Source organism: Leguminivora glycinivorella, chromosome 20 (genome assembly GCF_023078275.1).
Source record: "Leguminivora glycinivorella isolate SPB_JAAS2020 chromosome 20, LegGlyc_1.1, whole genome shotgun sequence".
In the NCBI taxonomy this organism is placed as follows: Eukaryota; Metazoa; Arthropoda; class Insecta; order Lepidoptera; family Tortricidae; genus Leguminivora; species Leguminivora glycinivorella.
The window spans coordinates 2,484,533-2,512,004 of record NC_062990.1 but is presented as its reverse complement, the minus strand read 5'-3'; the positions used below and the strand labels follow the sequence as shown (position 1 = coordinate 2,512,004).

The 27,472-nt window shown below is 38.0% G+C and overlaps 1 protein-coding gene across 1 annotated transcript in view; it reads right to left on the bottom strand.

The window, feature by feature from the left end:
- LOC125237067 (irregular chiasm C-roughest protein-like) overlaps window positions 1–27,472 on the bottom strand; it is a 245,446-nt gene that overhangs the window by 16,633 nt on the left and 201,341 nt on the right. Inside the window, exons 10-12 of the mRNA XM_048144010.1 lie at window positions 18,724–18,826; window positions 4,400–4,533; window positions 1,675–1,798 (exon numbers count right to left, since the gene is read on the bottom strand). Of these exons, the coding sequence (XP_047999967.1) occupies window positions 1,675–1,798; window positions 4,400–4,533; window positions 18,724–18,826 (361 nt within the window). The remainder of the gene's footprint in view (window positions 1–1,674; window positions 1,799–4,399; window positions 4,534–18,723; window positions 18,827–27,472) is intronic.

The window sequence follows — 27,472 nt, the reverse complement described above, 5'->3', positions numbered from 1 at the left end:
GTATGTTTAGCATTATGCTGAGGCCCAGGACCATTTCGTGACAAACGACAATTTTAAATTGTGCTGTAATAATTCAATGTTTTTGTATTGTATTATTTGTAATGTTTATCACGAATAAATGAATTGTATTGTATTGTAAGTATATATACTATATAGGTTTAAGTATGAAGCAAATGGAGTATTTTAGCAGCTGTGTCTTAAACTAAAAATAAGTATAAACATTTGTGAGATATTTGAGTAAAGTCAAAGGTAACATTTTGTCACATACAAAACAGTTTTGTTTTGTTTTTTATATGAATAATCTGTTAAAGCGTCTTAATGCTTTTTTGTTAGAAATGGCACATTTAATCTTAAAAACCTAGAACTTATGAACATTCATAACAGACAAAATTTTAGTTTAGTACGAAATACTATTTTAAATTTAGATACTACCTAAAGAGGCAATTGTGTTCTTAATTCCTTGTTATATCTGCTTACATTGAATCTTGAATAGATTCCACTAAAACTAAGCTCACATCATCAATTTCCGATAGACTGCAGTTTTCTTAACTAGTTGTTAAATTGTGTGAAACATTCTACATGTGAAGCTTTCAGCATTTAAACTGCTTTAATAGGATATCATTAGCATAGAAACATTTGGTGTAGACACCTATTTCTAGCATCTATATTGTAAATGTTGGATATTTTATTTCACCCCCAATACTTTCCCCTTTCGACAACCAAATAACAGTATTTTTAGAGAAAGAAATGTAATCGTTAAAATTAAATACAGTTAAATTAATAATATAACAAATCATAATTAAAAACGTGTTACAGTAGTAAGAAGAGAAAAACTTAAACTAAAGAAATCTTAAATATGAAACCTAAAAACCACCCTCTAGGCCCTGACTCCTCAGCAGGGTGCCCATCACGCAGGCAGCATTCCTGCGCTGTATTGCAATAGCAATTCTTTGCGCGAGAAAGCTGCCGGCGCGAGGATCATCTGTTGGCTCCCTTAACCGTTTCCTCAACTCCCTGAGAAGCCCACGCTCTCCCTTTATGTAATATAGTTACATTTTATACAAATACAAAAAATATTTCATAAAGGTAATTAATGAACCTAAATATCTTCTATAATAAATATTGGTAATCTACGAAAGAGATGATGAAATCCAGTTAGTATTAAGTGAGAAAAGAAAAGGACCCACGTTGGGCGCCAAAATTATAGTTCATCCAATTTTTAAATAATAAAATATTTTATTTTATACAGTGTGTATTTCTGATATTACTGCATATTTCTGGGTTATTAGTATTAGTGGTACTTACAGAACATATTTTCATATAATTTAATTAATACATACTACTTCTATTTTTTCCTACAAAATAATTCAGCGCGCAATGTACTGCTACTTCATTTTAGTTCAAAACGTCATACCTAGCTGACTTGACGTAAGAACTGTCAATTACTTTCGCGTCTTCCAGGTGTCAAATAGGTGCACGCAATACATTGTGCTGCTCAATATATTTTTTTAGTTAATTACACCTACGGTAGTTAGGACCAAACTTATGATTACTTGATTGTCTGGTAATAGTTTACGCTAATATCAAACATACACACTGTATATCACTTAAATACATTTAACAGCTATAAGATCATTTCGCCCAGCCATTCATATTTAAAAAATAAATTCTCACCTCTAACATAAACCATAGCCGGAGCTTCAATAGGCTGATAACCTTCCGTACTAGCCTTACACCAATACTGGCCTGCTGTCGCCGCGTTCACTGTGACCGTGAGATTAGGAGATTTTCCCGCGACCTGTAACAATACTGGAAATTAGGAAAACCTTGGCATATTACACAATAGTGACAATTGTCACCCGACAGTGACAATTCGTCGATAATTGCCTGTGGGCTATTTCACCATATAAATAAATAAATAAATAAATAAATAATAAATATTATAGAATTTCTTACACAGATTGACTGAGGCCCACGGTAAGCTCAAGAAAGCTTGTGTCGTGGGTACTCTGACAACGATATATATAATATATAAATACTTATATACATAGAAAACATCCATGACTCAGGAACAAATAATAATATCTGTGATCATCACACAAATAAATGCCCTTACCGGGATTCGAACCCGGGACCGCGGCGTAGCAGGCAGAGTCACTACCGACTGCGCCAGACCGGTCGTCACATAATTATTAACATTGACAATAATCTGTGTTTATTTCTGGTTTGATAAGTAACATTGTTCAGTTACTCAGTGTCAATATTGCCTTGTTGAACAGCCAATGAACGGCCAAGTGTCACTGTCAGGTGATAATTGAAACTTTTGTGAAATAGACCACTGGCCAACTCGCTGCTTTGGACTCAGTGGAGCGCAGAGCCAGGAGGATGATTGGCGACAAGAAGCTAACGGCCAAGCTACAGTCTTTGGCCCATCGATGGAAAGTCGCCAGTCTGTCGGTGTTTTACAGGTTGCACTTCGGGGAGTGTGCTCAAGAGCTACACGAGCTTATTCCATCGTCCCCATTCTATCATCGGACTCTTAGACGCACGGCCGGTCTCCATCCTTGCTTGGTAGATATTCCACGAATCCGCATGAAGCGCTTTGCTTCTTCTTTTCTTATGCGCACTGCCAAGGAGTGGAATTCCTTGCCGGCGGCTATATTTCCGAGCTCATATAACCCGGCAACCTTCAAATCAAGAGTGAACAGGCATCTTCTGGGCGAGCTCACTCCATCGTAGCCCACGTCTTTGCCTTTGGCTAGTCTATGGCGAAGAGTAAGCCCATTTATAATAAAAAAAAGACTTACTTATCAACCCAAAAATAGGCACAGAATTGTCACTGTCAAGTATCAATGTCACTGTGGTGAAATACTAGTCTACTGTAGATGTAGCATTGTTTATGTCAACGGGACTTAATCATATAATATGTGGGTTTTCCGGAAAATGGGCTTTTATGCTTCAAGTAGAATAAGGATGTTTTCTTTTGAAATTACTACAAAAATAAAAGGTATTTGCGGATTCTTATATTGGCTTCAAAAACTGGATATTAAAATTTAGTGTAATTTCGATCAAGCCGTATGCGAGTTTCTTTGTTCCACTATGATTTATAAATTATGTAACTCCGTATAGACAGCTACAGTTTAAGAAAAAAACGTATCTCAGAACTATAGAAAAAGGTACGGTGGCCTAGATGGCGTTACACCTTTGGAGGACGGTCGGCTAGATGGCGCTAATATTAATATATGACATTTTAACACATATCAAGCTAAGAATATGGTCCAAATTGTCAAAATTGATGTTTAAAAGTTTTGAGCTTGTGTCGAGAGACGGCAGTCTATGCACTGTGATTACACATTTTACTTTGACAGTAACACTCTTTGATAGAACCAAAATTTTAATTACATTATTTGTCCGTGACCTCGAAGCTATCGATTAACGTTTTTTAAACTCGTGGTATTATAGGCTCCGCTGTAGCCCCTTTCACTGTGACATTGAGATTATAAGATTTACCCGCTGTAAGAATACTGGAGATTAGAGCCCTTTTGTTACGTTCTTAAGGAAATATATAATAGATATTAACTTTTATGTAATAGGATTTGGTTTAATCGTAATTTAAGAAGTTTCTTACAATACGTAACAGCAGCCTTTTACCCTGATACTGATGATAGTAAAGGATGTCTATTAAAGTCTGACTACACATTGAATTACGAACACTTTGATGAGTATAGTTTGATCAATTGTGTTTGTGTTTTACAATGGCAACTTGTCAAAGAGTTATCTTAGAAGCTCTTTATTTGTCAACTCCAAAGACATTTTGAGTAAAGGAAGAGGTTTTTAATACTGGTGATCAAAAAGATTTGCTCATCTTATGAATGGATTGCATGTTCAATAGAAAGCTCCTGTGTGACTGAGACTTTTAAATGTCTACTGGCATCGGGTCCCACGTTGGGCGCCAAAAGTCAAATACAATTTTGTTGACAAATCCAGTGGATACATTGCATTATAAAATTATATTTTTATGAAACATAATAATCATATTCTTCTCTGGTGCCGTAGCCGAATGGCATTTCTGCGACGCGAAATGAAAACGAAACTCCGCGAAAGGTGGTCTGGTTCTGCCGCGCCAATACGCAAGAGCGATAGAGATAGATCTACGAGCTTTTCGTTTCGTAAGCGTTTGTGCCATTCGGCTACGAACGGGGCCTGTACTATTAGCTGCCAAGTAAATATCTTTATGTTTTTAATAACTCGATAACCGCAAGAGTTAGGACGCTAGATTCTTAGAAAAATTGATTGTATTTGATCTAAAGAACCTTCCCTTAAAATAAACGGAAATCAATAAAAACACGGTGTATATACAGGCCGGTATAACACTACATTGAAGAAGGAAGGCACTTACCACAACATGTTCTCCTCTGTACACAACCCACTCGATGTTCGGAGTTGGATAACCATCGACGAGGCACGTCAAGGTTGCTGACGAGCCCGTTTCTGCTTCCACGTCTCTTGGTCTTTGACGGAATGTGGGGCCGTCTGTGGACAACATTTTTTTTATTAATTTTAATTTATATATCCTAAGAGGTCTTTATGACTCCGTTCTTCATCTGCTTCAAGCTACATCTAAGAAAAGATATTTGATTTAACGCAGCTGGTGGCCTAGCGGTAAGAGCGTGCGACTTTCGATCCGGAGGTCGCGGGTTCGAACCCCGGCTCCGGTGAAGGAAAACATCGTGAGGAAATCGAACTAATCCCAATAAGGCCTGGTTACCCTCCGGGTTGGAAGGTCAGATGGCAGTCGCTTTCGTAAAACTAGTGCCTACGCCAAATCTTGGGATTAGTTGTCAAAGCGGACCCCAGGCTCCCATGAGCCGCGGCAAATGCCGGGATAACGCAAGGAGGAAAAAGAAATCAATATCTAGGTTCAACGGGGGAACGCTGCGAGTGTGTTGGGTACTTTTGCGCCGGGAATGACTCGTGGGGGGGGGGGCTGTTCGAGGACTGAATGATAGGGAGATGAGATTTATATGGTTTAGTTTTTGGATATTGTGTAAATTGTGTTTCTTAGCTCTTAGGTATTAATTATTGTATAATATTTAGAATGAATTTTAGGTGTTATATATAAATTGTGAATTGTATCATAATATATCTTAGGTTTAGTTTATTTTTAATTCAATTCAATTCAATTCAATTCATTTATTTCGTCAGCATGGGTTACATACATTACAATAGGTGTCAGTTTACATTATAAGTCCGACCATGGTGTGCCTTTCGGCGTACGATATAAAAAATACTTATGCTAAACACATTTACATGCATAAAATTAAACTAAACTGACTAATAAACAAATTGGAAATATCAAAAGTAACTTTATATAATCATGTCAAGCAATAACAGTATTTAAATTGAAAATAAAATAATAACAACAATAGAGACATAAGATTGTGCAATCATTCATTACATTCATTAATAAATTCATTGATCGAATAGTAGGCTTTTTCTATCAGGTACATTTTCAAAGCTTGTTTAAATTCATTCAGACCCTCTTTACCTCGAATTGTCTTTGGTAATTTGTTGAATAGTTAATGTGTACTTTTTTGTGTTTTAATGTCAGTATTAATTGTTTTAATATAGTTACAAGACTAAAAGAACAGTACATTCAACACTAGTTGTTGCAATTTAGTTCAACACGAATGTTCCGTGACTAACTGTTGTTATTCTCATTATACTCACTTCCTTGCTGCAATGGTTATATTTATACCTTTACCGTTGTTTTAGTTTTTAAAGCTAGAAATAATTATACTCGACAAGAATAAGAAGAATAAGAATAGTTTATTAGTAATAAGAAATAATTACAATAAGGTACATTTGTCCTGTGGTCACACTTAGGCTAAGCCTGTCACGTGGCAACCAAAATTAAATGAACATATTTTAGTAACATAATTAAGTATAAGTTGTGGGTGTGTGTGTGTGTATACATGTGTGTGTGCGCGTGTGTACATATGATACTGGTAACTAATGAAAACATTATAATCTACGGTAAATTAAAACTTATTTTTGACTAGCGTTTGCCCATGGCTCAACTCGCTCTTAGAAAGAGATAAAAAGTAGCCTATGGCACTCTCCATCCCTTTAAATATCTCCACCTAAAAAATCACGTCAATTCGTCGCTCCGTTTTGCCGTGAAAGATGGACAAACAAACAGACACACACACTTTCCCATTTATAATATTAGTAGGTATGGATTGTATAAATGCCTATTTAATGGCCTAGGCAATAAGTTTAGGTGTCTAGACTTTATAATATTGAGTTATTGCTTATTAAGACTTAATAGGATTATTTCTGATTAGATACTTTAGATTTACATATCGTTGTTTGGGTTATTAGAGTTATATTATTATAAATTTTAAGGCCCATTTTATTTAAAATTCACTTGAAAATTATTGTGCGCAATTGCGATTTTAAAAGAATTTAGGAATCAATTTTGGAAAGCAGTAAACTAAGCCTCTGATGACTAATCGCAAGATTTTGCGTAGGCACTAGTTTTACGAAAGCGACTGCAATCTGAGCTTCCAACCCAAGGGTAACTAGGCCATATTGGAATTAATCCGGTTTCCTCACGATGTTTTCCTTCACCGAAAAGCGACTTTCAAATATGAAATGACATTTCGCACATGAGTTCTGAAAAACTCATTGTTACAATTCGGAGTTCGAACTCACTACCTCCGAATTGAAAGTCGCACGCTCTTACCGCTAGGCCACCAGCGCTTCTTTTCATGTATATGTTTATTACGTGTATAGCTACATAGGTGGGTACTGTGGTAACCTTATCCGTACTAATATTATAAATGGGAAAGTGTGTGTGTCTGTTGGTTTGTCCGCCTTTCACGGCAAAACGGAGCGACGTATTGTCGTGATTTTTTAAGTGGAGATAGTTGAAGGGATGGAGAGTGACATAGGCTAATTTTTGTCTCTTTCTAACGCGAGCGAAGCCGCGGGCAAAAGCTAGTAATTTATAATTTGTCTTTAAGACACTGGTCCCACCGCGAGCTATGAGCTATAAGCGGCTATAAAAACGAACAAACGATAAGCACTCCCGTGCAAATAAAAGAGATACGGCGATATTGATAGCTCACCGCTGGGCGAGTAGCTATAAACATCGCCGTGTCTCTTTTATTTACACGGAAGTAATTATCTTGTGTTCGTTTTTATAGCCGATAGCCCATAGCTTATTAGCTCCCGGTGGAACCAGTGCCTAAATATTAAACCTATTAATAAACTCATTTAACACACTACCCAACTAGAACCTGTACGTAATAACGTTCGAGACATAATATACCTATTGCAAGGTGATGCACCATTTTGTACGTAGTAAGCCGCTTTATAACAAGTTTAATTTTCAAAATGACTTAAATTATTAGTACATATATGGACACATACGCCGTTTTTGTAGTAAGCAGTTGTGCTCACTTTTTGAGAAGAAAAGTCGTATGTTCAAATGAGTTTGCTAATATAATACGACCTTTTGTTTTGAGAATGTTTAAGTACACAGTATAGTTAAAACAGTTATTTAACTGTAAATAAATACGACCTCGGTCTCTTTAAAGCAAGAGTGAATAAATAGGCTATTACTGAATCGGCGAGCTCCATCTTAGACTCTGTCCTCACTGTCCATCAGGTGTGACTTTTTTTTTTTTATACTACGTCGGTGGCAAACAAGTATATGGCCCGCCTGATATAAAGCGGTCACCGTAACCTATGGACTACGGTCAATCGCTGATCAGTCTACATAAAAAAAAGTAATAAATATTTCAACCCGACGTCTTACAGAAAAATTTACCTTGCTCTGTACGTACGGTCACGGACTTTAATTGTGTCGCTTAACTTCAAAACTGGGTAAATCCATTGTGCTATAAGGTTGTTTATCTTTCAAATCATATTATATTTTTTATATATTCAACCTATGATGAATGGATTTACCCAGGTTTGAAGTTGAGCGACATAATTGTTAATCCAAGTTTAGGTCATTTTATCCAGGACACATCGTAGCTTAACTATTATATAACAAAATTATTGTGACAACTAAATGGCTCAATAATTAAATTCAGTGAGTGTACAACAAAAATTCCAGCTTAAAAAAATGAGTAACTTTCCACAAGTAAATTTATTAGCAATCTAATCTTTATGACTTTTTTTTTAAATATGCCCCTAACAGCTAGGTACAAATAGTTCAGGTTCAGACTCATAAATGGGTTATATATTTTGCCTATCATTTCAAAATACTATGCTATTTCCTAAATCTTTGCATCATCATCCTCCTTGCGTTATCCCGCCATTTGCCACGGCTCATGTGAGCCTGGGGTCCGCTTTGACAACGAATCCCAAGATTTGGCGTAGGCACTAGTTTTACGAAAGCGATAGCACAGAAAAATAAAAGATATTGAACTCCATACATCAGCTCTTACCGATACCCGAGCTAGTTCGTTAGGTAGGTACTCTAATAGGGAAAAAATGGTTAAGATACTGACATAATACATATACTGTGGCACTCACCACAGCATATAATTAACAAGTAACGTAACACGTGAACTTTACAAGGCATTATTATCGGATTGACCTTTGCATGGGGTACTGTAAGCCACTATCGATTCTGTGGGGTAACGGGTTAGTCCCCTACTAACCCCACTTCGGTCGACAAACTTTATAAACCTGTAATAGGTATCATCCCATTTTCGTTATCCCGGCATTTGCCACGGCTCATGGGAGCCTGGGGTCCGCTTGACAAATGATCCCAAGATCTGCCATAGGCACTAAGTTTTACGAAAGCGACTACCATCTAACCTTCCAACCCGAAAGGTAACTAGGCCTTATTGGAATTAGTCCGAAGAAAGAAGAGGTCCGCCGAGATTCTTCCCGGTCTCATAGTGGATATCCCCCTCCAACTGAGGGGGGACTGAAATCTTCTCGAGGTTGAGGTGTAGGGTTAGAGCCGGCGTAGCTTTATTTAAAGCGCATTGTAATAAGCCTGATTGAAAAATAATTTTTATCTTTTATTTTTAAGAAATAAAGACTAGTTTTTCCTTTTAACCTTTGACCAACAGAAACGTCTGCAATTGATGCCACTAGGCTTAGGATAAGTTTAAGTGGAGAAGTACTGTCTTGAGTGAGACTAGAACTCACGGCCTATTTTTGGACAATCTGCTTTTAAAACCGAAATAAATTACACATATGAAAGAAAAAGTGACCAAGGCCTCCAGTGCCTTTCATATGTGCTTTTTTCTTTCATTTTTTTTTTCTTTTTTCTAGCCTGCGTTAGTGTCCCACTGCTGGGCAAAGGCCTCCCCTCTCTTCCTCCACTCGACCCTATCACTTGCATTTCCCCACCAGTTGGGATAAAAATTTTCCAGGTCGTCGCACCATTCATTATGTTATGTGTTATGTTATGTGTGTTATGTGTGTGTTATTATGTATTGTTTATTATTATTGTTTTCTTTCATTATGTGTAATTTATTTCGGTTTTAATTTATAATATATATATAGTGGTGTGACTACTTTAAGATAGCACAAGTTAAAATATTTTCAATAGAACATAATTTGACTTGTATTAATAAGAATCTGCTTTTATTTATATATATTTTGAAATCGATCTTGCTCAGATCTTAATATAATTATTTCTGACCGGGATTCGAACCCCGATACCTGTGATTGTGAGGCTAACGCTCTTACGACGGACCAATGCGATTTCCTGTATAAGGACTAAATAAAATAAAATCTCTTTGTAAAACAAACAATTATTTCCACAGCTTCGACCTTTAAGAACATAATACGATAATAACAAACTTAAAAAACCGGCCAAGAGCGTGTCGGGCCACGCTCAGTGTAGGGTTCCGTAGTTTTCCGTATTTTTCTCAAAAACTACTGAACCTATCAAGTTCAAAACAATTTTCCTAGAAAGTCTTTATAAAGTTCTACTTTTGTGATTTTTTTCATATTTTTTAACCATATGGTTCAAAAGTTAGAGGGGGGGGACGCACTTTTTTTTCCTTTAGGAGCGATTATTTCCGAAAATATTAATATTATCAAAAAATGATCTTAGTAAACCCTTATTTATTTTTAAATACCTATCCAACAATATATCACACGTTGGGGTTAGAATGAAAAAAAATATCAGCCCCCAGCTTACGTGTAGGGGGGGGGGGTACCCTAATAAAACATTTTTTTCCATTTTTTATTTTTGCACTTTGTCGGCGTGATTGATATACATATTGGTACCAAATTTCAGCTTTCTAGTGCTAACGGTTACTGAGATTATCCGCGGACGGACGGACGGACGGACGGACGGACGGACGGACGGACGGACGGACGGACGGACGGACGGACGGACGGACGGACGGACGGACGGACGGACGGACGGACGGACGGACGGACGGACGGACAGACAGACATGGCGAAACTATTTCCTAAGGGGTTTCCGAACGGTCGCCGAGCTGTCAAGTTGACTCTGTGACCAGCTGATTTCAAATATTGAAATTTAATTATATTTTTAGCTTTAAAGAGGACTTCTACTCATTGTTAGTTAATTTAAGTAGTAAAGTATTATCAGTGATACAGTTTTGGTGAAATTGACAACGTTACACCGAGTATTTATTGGACTTTGAGGCAGGACTACCCAACTGTCAACGAGTGATCGCAGCCGTTGGAATCTGCGTTTGAAACGGGGAGAGTATTCCGTTTTATTTATCATTTATTTCTACACTCAAACAAAGCTCATTGCTGCGGCCGTGAGCAACGTCAAACAAACAACATTGGCACCGTGCAGTTTCCCTTTGCTTGACGAACTAGTGGAAGCACAAGACGAGACAAGACACATTCGCCACAGACACTGCCGACTACTGACACACTGCACACTATTCATTCCTACAGCTCACATCTCTGTCGTCATCTTGGCAAATCTTTCAATCTCTGTTGAGATAAGTACTCATCCTTTTTTATTACATCTTTCAGAAAGCCAGACGAGTGACAATGAACACCGAAATTGCGACCGAAACTCGCAAGGCAACGGCACGACAACTAGAGATGCAGCTAAAAACAACAGCACAGGACCTACACGAGTCGAGGGCCTTGTCGAAGCAGTTGTTGGAGGAAAGGGAGGAAAGCGAAGTGGAGCTCCAGAAAGTAATCAACAAAAACTCAGAATTGAAAAGGGAGCTGGCGGACAATGATGTGCAGCTGACTGATGCCCGCGGAGAAGTGGACCGTTTGCAAGGCACAATAGACACCTTCAACCAGTGCGCTTCGACACATGAAGTGGCCTTGGCCCGCATCACACAGTTAGAAGAAGAACTGGGTGCGGCTAATGAGGAACTTAATTTGTTTAGGAAAGAGCGGGAGCACTATGATGCTTCGCAGTTACAGAATGTGTACCAAGAGTTGGTAAGCGGTGAAACACAATTGAGTAGGGACTCCAAACACATAGTATTCTTTAATAGTAGTAATAAGTTAAAAAAGTACATTAAGATTAATAGGTATATTAGGAGAACCCAAAAGCTGATCAAAGGCCAGGCATGTATTAAAAAATATAGTAAATTAAAACATACATTAACAGTTATGAAAAATAGGGTTCAAGACTGTCATTCAGAGCTGGAAGTCAAGGAATCAAATTTTCTGAAATTAAATGCCGACATTAACAGGCTGAAAGATGAGCTTTTGGCAGTATCCACCATGTATGAGACTACTAAAAAACAAGTTGAGGAGCACATACAGGCTTTTAATAAATTGCTGCTAGAAAATAGAGATTTGGAGGAGCGGTGTAAGGCATTATTAAATGGAAAACATTGTAATTGTGGCCAAATGCCACCAGCAAAGATTATTCAAGCCGATGTGGCCCACGACACAACTAGGCATGCGGCAGTAGTTAAACAGCCCCCTAGAGCAGTCAGTAAGACTGTTGTTTTTTCAGATCAGATTGGGTTAGGAATGGGCCTATTATTAAGCTACCAGTTAGAGCAACAAGTGACAAATTACTGTTATCAAAACATTACTTTGTCTCATTTATGTGACCTTATTTCAAAGGGATGTTATGATAGCAGTACTACATTAGTAATTTTATTAGGAAATAGTCTTAATGTAGATAAGCTTAGCATAGATAAATTGATGTCCACACTAAATGTTATTGAAAAATCTGGTGTGGGGAAAATTATATTATGTGCACTACCTTATGCAGAAAATGTATCATATGACTATAATTGTAAGATAGCTTACTATAATTCTTTAATGTACCATGCCATAGCTGTTAATAAAAAGTACCATTTCTTTGACTTCAATAAATTCATTGAGCGCTTCATGCTAGCTCCACGGAAGGTATTTTTGCCAAAGAAATTATTTGTATATTTAGTGGAGTTATTGGCCTTCAATATTGAGCCAAATAGATGTAATAGTGTTATATATAAGTCTCAGTCAGCTGACAAAGCCAAGGACCCCATGCCTCATTTAAACTAGATTGTAAGACAGCGGAAAAACACCTGAATATGAACGTTGTTCACCAGAATATTCAGGGTTTTTCCAGCAAAAAATTAGAAGTAGGATTATTTTTAGATAGTAATAATGTTGAAGTTATGTGTATTACTGAACATTGGTTGAAACAAGAACAGTTGATATTTGATTATGTTAATTTTAAATTAGCTAGTTTTTTTGCCAGAAAATCTGCTGCTCATGGTGGCTCCCTTATTATTGTTAAAAATTGTATGAAGTGTAAAGAGCGCAAAGATGTTGTAAAATATTCCATAGAAAGAACTATAGAAATTTCATGTGTTGAATTAGACAGATATATTATTGTATGTGTTTATAGACCACCATCAGCTGACTTCAGCATATTTGAATCTACAATGGAAAATGTTCTGAATTTAGTATGCAAGGGCCAAAAACATGTTATTGTATGTGGAGATTTTAATGTTAACTTGCTCGAGTCATCTAGTAATACTGTTAAAATGTTCTGTTTGTTTAAATCATTTAATTTATTTAATTTATTTCTTGAACCTACCCGGGTAGGTGTGACTAGTGCAACATGCCTAGATAATATTTTTTGTAACTGTGAATGTATAGATAAGAAATTATTTAACTGTTTTCATTCCGATCACAGCGGCCAAAGGGCAGCTTTCTTAAACGTTATTCATGATACTCCACAAACAATAACATATAGACCCATTACTGGATCTCGCTTGGAATCATTCAAAAATGAAATTCTACATAGTTTGTCTATAATACCATTTTCGCATTATGACTGTAATCATTTGTATCAAGATGTTTTCAATGTAATTCTTAATCAATTTAATAACAATTTCAAAGTGAAATCTATTAGTGGGTCAAAAGTTAAAACAAAGTTTAGTGAATGGGCTACTGTAGGTATTCACAAAAGTAGAAAAAGACTTTATGAACTTTATGGTGAGAGAGAGCTGAACAAGAATTCAGAATTCCTGGACTATGTAAGAAACTACTCAAGAATCTTCAAGAAAGTGTGTTTAACTGCCAAGAAAAACTTTATTAGTTCTAATAAGTTCGCTTTTAAGAAATCTGTACGTTCTTTCTTTGCTGGTAGAATGAAGGATTCCTAGTTGTTTTTATATATGTATGTATGTATGTATGTATGTATGTATTTTTGGAAATATATATTTAGGTTTATGTATATTTATTATGTAACTTCTTATGTAAAGTTTTAGTAATATCACCGCCCACAATATCTCTGCTTTGCCTAAAGGTTGACTGGTAGAGAATGCTGTCTGGCATTAAGTCCGCCTTTTGTACTATAAGTTTTTCTTTCTTTGTGTACAATAAAGATTAAATAAATAAATAAATTGAAAGTGTCGGACAACAAAGTGAAAACAACTTGGAGTATTATAAATAAAGAAGCTGGTAAATGTAAATCACGCGATTGTCAAGTCAACATTGTATCAGATAATCAACAAATAGTGTCGAACAGCGATGTTGCCTCGGCATTCGAAGATTATTTCTCAAATATAGCCGTTAACACCACAAAATGTTTACATTCTTCTGCGGCTCAAGCCCATTCATTACTTTGTGCTAATGTTAAGAAATGTAATAATTCATTTGAATTTAGTCAAGTAGACTCTGTAAATATTGTTAAAACATTCAAGTCACTCAATTTAAAGAAAACGGAAGACTTATGGGGAACATCAGTTAAAGTAATTAGTCATGTCATAGATATAATAGCACCTTACTTGGCCGTAATATATAATATTTCAATTTCACAAGGCACCTTTCCAGATCTTATGAAATGTAGCAAAGTCATACCGCTTTTTAAATCGGGTGATTCGAGTGATATAACCAATTTCCGTCCCATATCAATACTTCCTGTACTAAGTAAAGTCTTTGAGAAGCTAATGTTAAATGATCTACTGGGACACTTCAACAGACATAGATTACTTACAAGCAAACAGTTCGGTTTCACAAGGGGCCGTTCCACGACCGATGCTGCTTCGGTACTCATTAAACATATATATAATTTTTGGGAAAATTCTTGTGATGCAATTGGCATATTTTGTAATCTTTCAAAAGCCTTTGATTGTGTGGATCATGGAACGCTCATTTTGAAATTAGAACACTATGGTTTGTCTATAAATGCCCTAAACTTTATGTCTTCTTACCTTAGCAATAGAACACAAACAGTAGTTGTTAACAAAACTCGCTCTAGCGGGACTGTAGTCCAATTAGGAGTGCCACAAGGCTCAATTTTAGGTCCATTCCTGTTTTTGGTTTATATAAATGATTTGCCATGTATAGTGAAAAACTTTTGTGAAATAGTACTTTTTGCTGATGATACATCACTGCTTTTTAATGTTGACCGAAAATCTACGGATTACAATGTAATTAATAGCACGTTAGCTGATGTACTGCAGTGGTTTACTGTCAACAATTTACTTCTTAATTCTAAGAAAACCAAATGTATTCGATTTTCTCTGCCGAATGTTAAACCAATCGATACAAAAATACTTTTGAATGATGAATGCTTAGAGATGGTAGATACAACACTGTTTCTTGGTTTAACATTGGACAAAAATCTACAATGGAGTCCTCATATAAAGAAACTAGCAAGCAAATTAAGTTCAGCCGCATACGCCGTTAGGAGAATCAGGCAACTGACTAATGTTGAGACAGCTCGCCTAGTGTATCATAGTTATTTTCACAGTGTAATGTCATACGGTATTCTGGTTTGGGGCAAAGCAGCTGACATACAGACTATCTTTGTATTACAAAAGAGAGCCATTCGTTCTATTTACAACTTAGGAACACGTGAATCAGTAAGAGAACTCTTCAAAGAAATTAATATCTTAACTGTAGCTTCCCAATACATTTATGATAGTATAATTTATGTTGTTAAGAATTTAGACTGTTTCACTAAGAATTCTGATATCCATAATTATAACACTAGAAACAAAAATAAGCTTGCCATAAAGAAGTTTCGTGTCCGTAAAGTACAGAAGTCATTTGTTGGGCAATGCATTCATTTTTATAATAAGTTACCTGACACTGCTTTGAGATTACCCCTCCCAGCTCTTAAGAACTACTTAAAAAAATCATTGATGTTAAAGGCTTATTACAGAGTCGAGGACTATTTGACAGACAAACATGCATGGCCCGAACCAGAAACTACAAAAAACGAATAGCAATTAAAATAATTGTATTATGTATAGAGGACACAGTTCAGATAAGAAAGCACATCAAATATTTTATATTTTATGTTGTGTAGGTAAATTACATATTTAATGATATTGAGATTCATATTATCTTTTTCTTCTATGACAATTTGATATGTTTTCTCTGAAGAAGAACGACGTATTATTAAGCAATAATATAATTTATTGAAATTGATTTCCATAGAGTACCTAGTCTGTTCATATTCTTTGATGAATACTTTTGCATGTTAAATTGTATGTTGTTATTTAATGCATGTTAATTATAAGATGTAATGTTTTGAAAAGAAGTTGCCCGCCGAGTTTCTTGCCGGTCCCATAGTGGATACCCCCCTCCCAACTGAGGGGGGACTGAAATCTTCTCGAGGCTGAGGCGTAGGGTTAGAGCCGGCGTAGCTTTATTTGACGTTCATATGCGCATTGTAATATGCCTACTTGAAAAATAAATATTTCATTTTCATTTTCATTCATTTTCATTTTCATTTCATATAAGGGTTCCTAGTTGACTACGGAACCCTAAAAACTCCTAAACAAAGGTCAAAAAATAAAGAAAATCCTAACCAATTTAGTTTTCTCATTAACAGCAAAATAACATTGAATTTTCCAAGAACCTAATTTAAGAAAAACTAAACTAGCCTAATGAAAGGCCTGAAACTAAATAGACTGTAATTTTTTAAACCATTTCGAAAAGTAAATTCGCTTTATTTGAAGACGCGATAGGCTTTCGTAGCAGTTTTTCAAGTAAGTTTAAAGAACCGTGAAATTACGAAATTGGTATATTGATTGATTTTTTGTGACATTACTAAGTACAGAAAAGTTTATCTTGATATATTCGTTTAGGTAAAATTGAATACATACATACATGCAATCACGCCTGTATCCCATAAAGGGGTAGGCAGAGCACATGAAACTACTAAAAGCTTCAGGGCCACTCTTGGCAAATAAGGGGTTAAAAGAAAACGAAACTGTGGCATTGCAGTGACAGGTTGCCAGCCTCTCGCCTACACCACAATTTAACCCAAATCCCATAGTCGCCTTCTACGACACCCACGGGAAGACAGGTGGTTATGGTTGAGTTATTAGTAAACAGAAAAGATACTCCTATTGAGGGCGCCACTGGACATACGGTGCAGTATCTCCCGATAGCGGCAACATAGTGGCTATGTCACGAATAATCAGCGTTTTACAAGTAGAAACGTCCTATCTCTAACGATACAGAAGTTTTCAAATAAAAGAGCTTGAGGTGATCAGAACTGCTGCAATTAGCTCATAACTCTTATCCATTTGAGCTATCACTCTACAAATACACAATGTATGTCACGAATAACCATAAAAAGTCGAATACTGTTTCCAAGGACAGTCGTTTCATTTAACAACCTAAAGAAAAGTTCTTTGTCTCAGTAATTCTACAATGTTTTTTTTAACAGAATTACCTTGGACTGAAATAACACTGAAACTATTACATTCGTAATGAATCTTGAACTTGAAAGAAAGGTCATTTTTCAAGGAGTGAACTGTATATTAATTCAAAACGTATTTATTTATCTATTGCTTGTTAACTAGTTCAAAAATTCCTAAATGTAAAGGCATTTACTGACATATTGACGAGCAGACTGGCAAAATAAGGGTCTCCCGAAACCTATTAATTCAATGTGCAATTTCGCCGACCAATAATCGCTTGTTAGTTTTGCTGCGTTTAGCGACGACTAACGAGCGATTTTTGATCGTCTAGAGCCGATCCGCGTCGATAAGTTTGGGGAACGCTAAAATGACTGGCGCTACCTTCATTTTGTGGCCGATTTTATGTCGAATTTAGAAAAATTGTTTCATCGGCCGCCGCTAGTTTGACATGTCCATAAGATGTGTTGTGTGACAATCAGTTCCCCACCACGGTCGTTACCAATGAGGGTTCCATTTTTCCTTCCTTTCCGGAATTATAACAATACAAAAGAGGATCGATCGAGTATTATAGAGAGTTACTGTTAAAGTAAAATGTGTAATCACAGTACATTATACTGCCATCTCTAGACACAAGCTTAAAACTTTTGAACCTAAGTTTTGACAATTTGGCCCATATTGTTAGATTTATATGTGTTAAAATATCAAATATTAATATTAGCGCCATCCAGCCGAGCGTTCCCCACAGGTGTAACGCCATCTAGGCCACTGTACCCTTTTTCTCTAGGGCTTTGAGGTACGTTTTTTTCTTAGACTTTATCCGTCTATACGGAGTTACATAATGTCTTTGATAATACTTAGTCTAAGAGTTTTATATTATTCACGGTTAGTCTCATTAGACTTATATTGACACTGCGACACTGTGTTTGAGCTCATATAACCCGGCAACCTTCAAATCAAGAGTGAACAGACATCTTCTGGGCGAGAGCTCACTCCATCATATCATAGGCCACGTCTTTGCCTTTGGCTAGTCTGTGGCCAAGAGTAGATAAGCCCATTTATTATTTAAAAAAAAGCGACCAGTGGTAACGTTGAAAGTGTACACAGTAGATCGCGCGCTGTCTACGTACTCGTAACTTTGACATCCACCCGCCTTCTTCAGTTTTCCGTAATTAGAATGCATGTAGCTGGGTCGAAATATCGGGATTTCAATAAAAATCAAAAAGATCATCACGGTCTATATCCCCAAAGACATATATAGTCTGTATAGACAGATAAAGTCTAAGGAAAAAACGTACCTCAGTAAAAGACATACATAAAAAGGTACGGAGGCCTAGATGGCATTACACCTTTGGGGTACGCTCAGCTAGATGGCACTAATATTAATATTTGACATTTTAACACATATATATTAAGCTAAGAATATGTGCAAATTGTCAAAACTGACGTTCAAAAGTTTTAAGGTTTTGTCGAGAGATGGCATTCTTTGAACTGTGATTACACATTTTACTTCGACAGTAACTCTCTATAATAATCGATCCTTTTTGATATCCCGGTCGATATAATTCTAATATTTATTCTGTGACCGAACCTTAAAATTCATACGTAACTAAATACTTACAAGCAACTTCCAAGGATTTCGTGTCCGCGCTCTTTCCGACCGGGTTGTGTACTTCGCATTTCACCGTCGCTTCGTTGAGCTTCCGAGAAATATTCGGTAGTATCTGTAACAAATTATAACATGTCATAATATTAAGATACAAGTGTGAAATAAAGGAATTTCAAAACGAGCGTTGATAAAAATTAAAGGATGAACGAAAAGACTGTTTTAAATCAACAAGAGTTGCAAATTACCTATTCGCAGTTTCGCACATAAATGTTATGAGTATTTTTAAATGTCGTGAAATGTGCTAATTATCCCACTAGTGCGGTAACTATAGCGCCATATGTACTGTAAGATAACATAAATACTCGCTACGCTCACAATTCAATATTATAATCTTTCAACTTGCTCGGACATCAATATTAGCCGAGCGGTTAAACAACAAACCTTTAGGTACAGCGGGGCAAATCGCGACTGGGGGGCAAATGTAACTGGTCCATTTTTAGGGTTCCGTAGTCAACTAGGAACCCTTATAGTTTCGCCATGTCTGTCTGTCCGTCCGTCCGTCCGTCCGTCCGTCCGCGGATAATCTCAGTAACCGTAAGCACTAGAAAGCTGAAATTTGGTACCAATATGTATATCAATCACGCCAACAAAGTGCAAAAATAAAAAATGGAAAAAAATGTTTTATTAGGGTACCTCCCCTACATGTAAAGTGGGGGCTGATATTTTTTTTCATTCCAACCCCAACGTGTGATATATTGTTGGATAGGTATTTAAAAATGAATAAGGGTTTACTAAGATTGTTTTTTGATAATATTAATATTTTCGGAAATAATCGCTCCTAAAGGAAAAAAAGTGCGTCCCCCCCCTCTAACTTTTGAACCATATGTGTAAAACAAAATGAAAAAAATCACAAAAGTAGAACTTTATAAAGACTTTCTAGGAAAATTGTTTTGAACTTGCTAGGTTCAGTCGTTTTTGAGAAAAATACGGAAAACTACGGAACCCTACATTGAGCGTGGCCCGACACGCTCTTGGCCGGTTTTTTTTCCATGTTTTACAATGTTCGCATTATTAAATATAGTGTCCACCGGTTATATATGGTAGGCGTGTTCAGTGGATACATTTAGAACTCAACATCATATTGATATTGATATTTATTTATTCAAGAAACAATTGTATTTGAAATGACTTATAGCTTAATTGCTAAATTACTTAACACTAACATGGAATCAATTTACAATCATTATACATTAAAACAAACCTGAAGGAAAACATAGAATTTACAATTTACGATAAAGATATAAAATCTTCTATATATATAAACGGCAAAGTCCTGAGTGACTGACTGACTGACTGACTTAAATCAACGCACAGCCCAAACCGCTGGTCCTAGAGATTTCAAATTTGGCACGTAGATTCCTTATATAGTGTAGAGGAGCACTAAGAAAGGATTTTCCAAAATTCACCTCCTAAGGGGGTCAAATGGGGGTTCAAAGTTTGTATGTGGAAACAAAATTAGTTTGACTATTTTATTCGAAACTTCACAGGAAGATTCCTTAAGACATATGACTGACTACGTGTTTCAGGTTTTTTGAAAATTTAACCCCTAAAAGGGTGAAAAGGGGGCGATAAAGTAAAAAAATCAATATGGGTATCGTTTTTATGGTTAATCGGGTCGCTGATCACGATAAATACAACGTTTTTAAAATCTAACGAGGCGGAAGTGAAATACCTTCTCCCCTGTTGTGGTGCAATGGGGTTTAAATATATAAAAGAAGATATTGACTGACTGATTGACATATCAACACACAGCCGAAACCGCTGGTCCTAGAGATTTCAAATTTGGCACATAGGTTCCTTATATGGCGCAGAGGAGCACTAAGAAAGGATTTTTCAAAATTCTCCTCTTAAAAGGGTGAAATGGGGGTTCAAAGTTGGTATGGGGAAACAATATTAGTTTGTCTATTTTATTCGAAACTTCACAGGAGGATTCCTAAAAGGCATATAACTAATACATGTTTTAGGTTTTTTGAAAATTTGACCCCTAAAGGGGTGCAAAGGGGTAAAGTCAAAAACACAATATGGGTATCGTTTTTATGGTTTATCGGGTCGCTGATCACGATAAATACAACGATTTTATAATCTAATGAGGTGGAAAAGAAACGTTCCCCCTGTTGTTCTGCAATGGGGTTAAAATATCCAAAATAGCCATAAGTATAGCTTTAGTTTTTATCTTTACTTCTGGTTCAAGAGATTTCAAATTGACACGGAAGTTCCTTAGAGGAGCACTAAGAAAGGATTTTTCAAAGTTCACCTCCTAGCATGATAATTTGACAGGGGCAAGGACAGGGACAGGGCCAGGGATAGGGACAGGGACAGGGACAGGGACAGGAACGGGATAGGGTTAGGGTTAGGGTTAGGGATAGGGATAGGGATAGGGATAGGGATAGGGATCGGGATCGGGATAGGGATAGGGATAGGGATAGGGATAGGGGATAGGGATAGGGATCGGGATAGGGATCGGGATCGGGATAGGGATAGGGATAGGGATAGGGATAGGGATAGGGATAGGGATAGGGATAGGGATAGGGATAGGGATAGGGATAGGGATAGGGATAGGGATAGGGATAGGGATAGGGATAGGGATAGGGATAGGGATAGGGATAGGGATAGGGATAGGGATAGGGATAGGGATAGGGATAGGGATAGGGATAGGGATAGGGATAGGGATAGGGACAGGGACAGGGACAGGGACAGGGACAGGGACAGGGACAGGGACAGGGACAGGGACAGGGACAGGGACAGGGACAGGGACAGGGACAGGGACAGGGACAGGGACAGGGACAGGGACAGGGACAGGGACAGGGACAGGGACAGGGACAGGGACAGGGACAGGGACAGGGACAGGGACAGGGACAGGGACAGGGACAGGGACAGGGACAGGGACAGGGACAGGGACAGGGACAGGGACAGGGACAGGGACAGGGACAGGGACAGGGACAGGGACAGGGACAGGGACAGGGACAGGGACAGGGACAGGGACAGGGACAGGGACAGGGACAGGGACAGGGACAGGGACAGGGACAGGGACAGGGACAGGGACAGGGACAGGGACAGGGACAGGGACAGGGACAGGGACAGGGACAGGGACAGGGACAGGGACAGGGACAGGGACAGGGACAGGGACAGGGACAGGGACAGGGACAGGGACAGGGACAGGGACAGGGACAGGGACAGGGACAGGGACAGGGACAGGGACAGGGAATGGGATAGGGATAGGGATAGGGATAGGGATAGGGATAGGGATAGGGATAGGGATAGGGATAGGGATAGGGATAGGGATAGGGATAGGGATAGGGATAGGGATAGGGATAGGGATAGGGATAGGGATAGGGATAGGGATAGGGATAGGGATAGGGATAGGGATAGGGATAGGGATAGGGATAGGGATAGGGATAGGGATAGGGATAGGGATAGGGATAGGGATAGGGATAGGGATAGGGATAGGGATAGGGATAGGGATAGGGATAGGGATAGGGATAGGGATAGGGATAGGGATAGGGATAGGGATAGGGATAGGGATAGGGATAGGGATAGGGATAGGGATAGGGATAGGGATAGGGATAGGGATAGGGATAGGGATAGGGATAGGGATAGGGATAGGGATAGGGATAGGGATAGGGATAGGGATAGGGATAGGGATAGGGATAGGGATAGGGATAGGGATAGGGATAGGGATAGGGATAGGGATAGGGATAGGGATAGGGATAGGGATAGGGATAGGGATAGGGATAGGGATAGGGATAGGGATAGGGATAGGGATAGGGATAGGGATAGGGATAGGGATAGGGATAGGGATAGGGATAGGGATAGGGATAGGGATAGGGATAGGGATAGGGATAGGGATAGGGATAGGGATAGGGATAGAGATAGGGATTGGGGTCGGAATAATCGGTCGGCAATCGATATCTAGGCAGTGTAAAATGCAGGTGGCTCAGTGGGAAGGGATTAGTATGTAGGCATCGGCGAGTATCCTGCATCCGTAATAACTATTACAATGTGCTGTAAGAAGATCGTTGTTTTGCTTGCCTATTATATGTTTACGTTTGTAATAAGTATAATGGAAAAAAATGTAAGGGATAATGCAAGGAAGTACTTTTTACCCTACCGACCATAGCGTCGAGATACTGGCTATGTGGGTTGTATGAAGTTTCCCCAGTATAAATATTTATATAGGTAAAATACATACATATTCGTACCTACTACCTACGTTGTGGTCGCTGTGTAACAATTCTATAATCATTGCGAAAATTTCTTTAAAAACAATAGTAATATGTGTAAGGTACAGTCAGCCAAAACCGGACCGTACAGCAAATAGATCAGTTACAATGGCCCCCCAGTCGAGAATTGCCCCGCTTTACCTTAATCGAAATAATCGCGGACAGACGTACCTACCTACAAAGAAACCTACGGATCCAAATGAAAATCTTATTTTTTGTAAACGTTTCAATAAGAATACTTTTATTACGCGGGCGAAGCCGCGGGTAAAAGCTAGTTTGATTATAATGAGATTGAATTATGTCCCATTTGGCGATTATTTCATAGTGTAATAATGGAAAAAATGGATTAGTTACAATTGCGTTTTGCGTTAATTGTGTTTGTTACATTAAATATGACTGACCTTATTTTAGATTTAAGTACTTAGAGTACCATTGCATGTTTTTTCTTATTTAGGTTGTATAATAATTTTGCATGCCAGTTTCTGGTCGAATGTGTGACTACAATATAATTATTTGAACATCTCCTGTGCCACATTTTAAAGCGAAATATAGTTATTTGTTATACAAGGGGGCAAAGTTGTATTTTAACGCCGAGTGTGGAATTGAAAAACGAGCAAGTGAAAGGATTCTATAGTTGAACCACGAGCGAAGCGAGTGGTTCGAGAATAGAATCCTGAACTTGCGAGTTTTTTAACATACGAGAAGTAAAATACATTTGCACCCGAGTGTAACACAAAACTTTTCCCCTCACTGTAGCTAGGAAACTACAACGCAAAAAATGCGTTTATCACTGCTTCCAGTAGTTCCACAGGTGGTAAATCATCTTTATTACTAGATTCACCTGCTTTTATCAATTTTAAAGCAGTTAATTTGACTTTATTCAAGGTCAAATTACTTTACCCACTAGTGGATAAAATGCGTTTTTACCCGCTGGTATTGAAGGACAAAACACGTGTTTCCGAGCTAGTGAGGGGAAACATATTTGATATTTGATATTTTGCCGTCCAGTCGAGAATTGCCCCGCTGTATTTGAATATAAAATTACTTCCTATCTCAAAATCGCTTTAAGTTTACCGCACGGTACCGTTAAAGTAAATAGTTTGAAAATCTCGATATCAATAGAAATTGAGAAATAAACGATTTTATGCAGCTAATTTACACAAGAATTTTTCATGATAGGGTAGGTACCTATTGAAAAACCGCGGCCTGTTTCTTTTAATTTTTTTTTTATTTCAAAAAAGAAATTCTAATCTAAATGGGTTAAAACTGAACAGGCTGCTATAAATTTCCTACAATAGCTATTTTAATCTAACCTTGCATAGTTTAAACAATTTCTCTGACACGACACGGCAAGAATTTTAATATCAAAAAATATTTATATCGTGACATTGCAGTTCATGTTGTTCTAAAAGGCTAAGGATTGAAAGAGACGAACGGTTAAGGTAGCCAGTAACTTTACCAATAATCCATATACTCCATACATACATACATACAATCACCACTGCATTCCACGAAGGTGTAGGCAGAGCACATGAAACTACGCAAGTTTCAGTGCCACTCTTGGCAAATAAGGGGTTGAAAGAAAACGAAACTGTGACATTGCAGTGACAGGTTGCCAGCCTCTCGCCTACGCCACAATTTAACCCATATCCCACCGCCTTCTACGACTTCTACGACACCCACGGGAAGAAAGGGAGTGGTGAAATTCTTAACCCGTCACCACACTAACCCATACTAATATTATAAATGGGAAAGTGTGTGTGTCTGTTTGTCCGTCTTTCACGGCAAAACGGAGCGATGAATTGACGTGATTTTTTAAGTGGAGACAGTTGAAGGGATGGAGAATGACATAGGCTTCTTTCGTCTCTTTCTAACGCCTGCGAAGCCGCAGGCAAAAGCTAGTAAGTCTATATAATTTGTCTACATACATCATAACATACAAAATTATAGCCAGTACCCTTCATGTTCTTACTGTTCATATTAACAGCAGGTCAGGTCAGGTGCAGGTCGAGGATATAGGTAGATAGATAGATAGATATAATTATACTCTTTAATGGCACACCTCAGCAAAAGATACATAAGATATAGATTTACAAGTAAGTAAGTGTGGATACTGGACAGCAGTGGCTGGTCTATACAAGCCGAATCCGACCGGCTTGCCTAAAAAATTGATTACTAGTAAAGTACAAGTAATTTTAAGGTAGGTTTCTTTTTGCTCTTTTTTTTAAATTATAAATGGGCTTACTCTTGCCCACAGACTAGCCGAAGGCAAAGAAATGGCCTACGATGGAGTGAGCTCGCCCAGAAGATGCCTGTTCACTCTTGATTTGAAGGTTGCCGGGTTATATGAGCTCGGAAATATAGCCGCCTCAGTGTTGCCTAGGGTTGCCAGACGGTCGGGATTTGGCGGGATTCTCCCGATTTTTAACATGTGTTCCCGAATCCTGACAAATTAGAAAATGTCCCGATTTCTCGAAATATTCTAAAATTTCAAATTCCAAACTGGAATCAAGCTAAATTATTTTTCTGGAACGACCGTGAAGCAAGTACCGTAACCCGCGCCTAGTGTGCGTAGCGAGTTGTTGCAGTGCGCAGTGCAGGGTGCGGTACGTTTTTAAAAATATTTTGGTTGCTCATTGTGGGTGTCATCAAAATCCCGAAAAAAAAAATTGTTTTCCCCGATAATCGGGTAATTCGATCTGGCAAGCCTAGTTGCCTAGCAGAAATTTTCACCAGCCGCCACTGGCGTGGACTACCCTTGGTGCGCTCGACTCTGATCCTAGCAATACAGCAATACCACACGAGTCGTGACTTTTGCATATTGCATATATGCATATTGCAGGTTTTCGGTGCGCCAAGGAAAATTTTAAAAGTTGTAGCTCGCCTTTAGTGTGATACGTGCATTTTTATTTAAGCGGGGTACGTTTTTCACGGGGTTCATTACTTTATTCTGGCGTATTTGCATTTAAGTGTATGTGGTCGTGTGAATTTTTAAGTTTTATTTTTTAAAAATAAAAAATATGGGTAATTGACTCATTAAAAAATGATTATGCGTAAGGATGGGTCTTTGTTAATTACAAAATAACCTAACCACAAAATTAAAATTTTGATAAAAAAACCCCGACATAGTGGACTGATTTTCATGAAACATGGCTAAGAACACTCCCGACTAACTCAGCTTTTAAACAAAAAAAAATCTAAATCGGTTCATTCGTTTGTAGCTACGATGCCACAGACAGACACACACAGACAGACAGACACGTCAAAATTATATTAACACCCCGTCGTTTTTGCGTCGGGGGTTAATTATGATTTTAAACGGTAAAGACTATGTTTTTGATTTATATCAAAAACATAGTCTTTAAAGGTCTAGTAGTTGTAGTCAACAACCTAACCACAAAATTAAAATTTTGAAAAAACTCCCGACCGCGACATAGTAGACCGATTTTCTGTCTGTTTGTCTATCTGTGTATGTGTCTGTCTGTGGCATCGTAGCTCCCGAACGGATGGACCGATTTGGATCTACTTTTTTTGTCTCAAAGCTGAGTAAGTTGGCAGTGTTCTTAGCCATGTTTCATGAAAATCGGTCCACTATGTCGCGGTCGGGGGTTTTTATCATTTTTTTTTTTACATTGAACATAATTTTTACCATAGCTATCCAATTAGTCTCTTACTCAAGCCCTACTGGGGTTAATTGGAATAGTTATATTCTTTACTCGCATACAAATACCCACTGTGCGCGATTTAGGTATAGTCTACCCCTTAACAAGCACGTACTTTAGTTTAGCACAAGAGGTGCTCTGAGCTCTCGAGTCTTACAACACGCGTAGTTTCTTAATGGAAATTTACATCCTAGTGCCGGTAAGAAGGGGTTTCTTTTTGCTCTTTTTTTTAAATTATAAATGGGCTTACTCTTGCCCACAGACTAGCCGAAGGCAAAGAAATGGCCTACGATGGAGTGAGCTCGCCCAGAAGATGCCTGTTCACTCTTGATTTGAAGGTTGCCGGGTTATATGAGCTCGGAAATATAGCCGCCTCAGTGTTGCCTAGGGTTGCCAGACGGTCGGGATTTGGCGGGATTCTCCCGATTTTTAACATGTGTTCCCGAATCCTGACAAATTAGAAAATGTCCCGATTTCTCGAAATATTCTAAAATTTCAAATTCCAAACTAGAATCAAGCTTAATTATTTTTCTGGAACGACCGTGAAGCAAGTACCGTAACCCGCGCCTAGTGTGCGTAGCGAGTTGTTGCAGTGCGCAGTGCAGGGTGCGGTACGTTTTTAAAAATATTTTGGTTGCTCATTGTGGGTGTCATCAAAATCCCGAAAAAAAAAATTGTTTTCCCCGATAATCGGGTAATTCGATCTGGCAAGCCTAGTTGCCTAGCAGAAATTTTCACCAGCCGCCACTGGCGTGGACTACCCTTGGTGCGCTCGACTCTGATCCTAGCAATACAGCAATACCACACGAGTCGTGACTT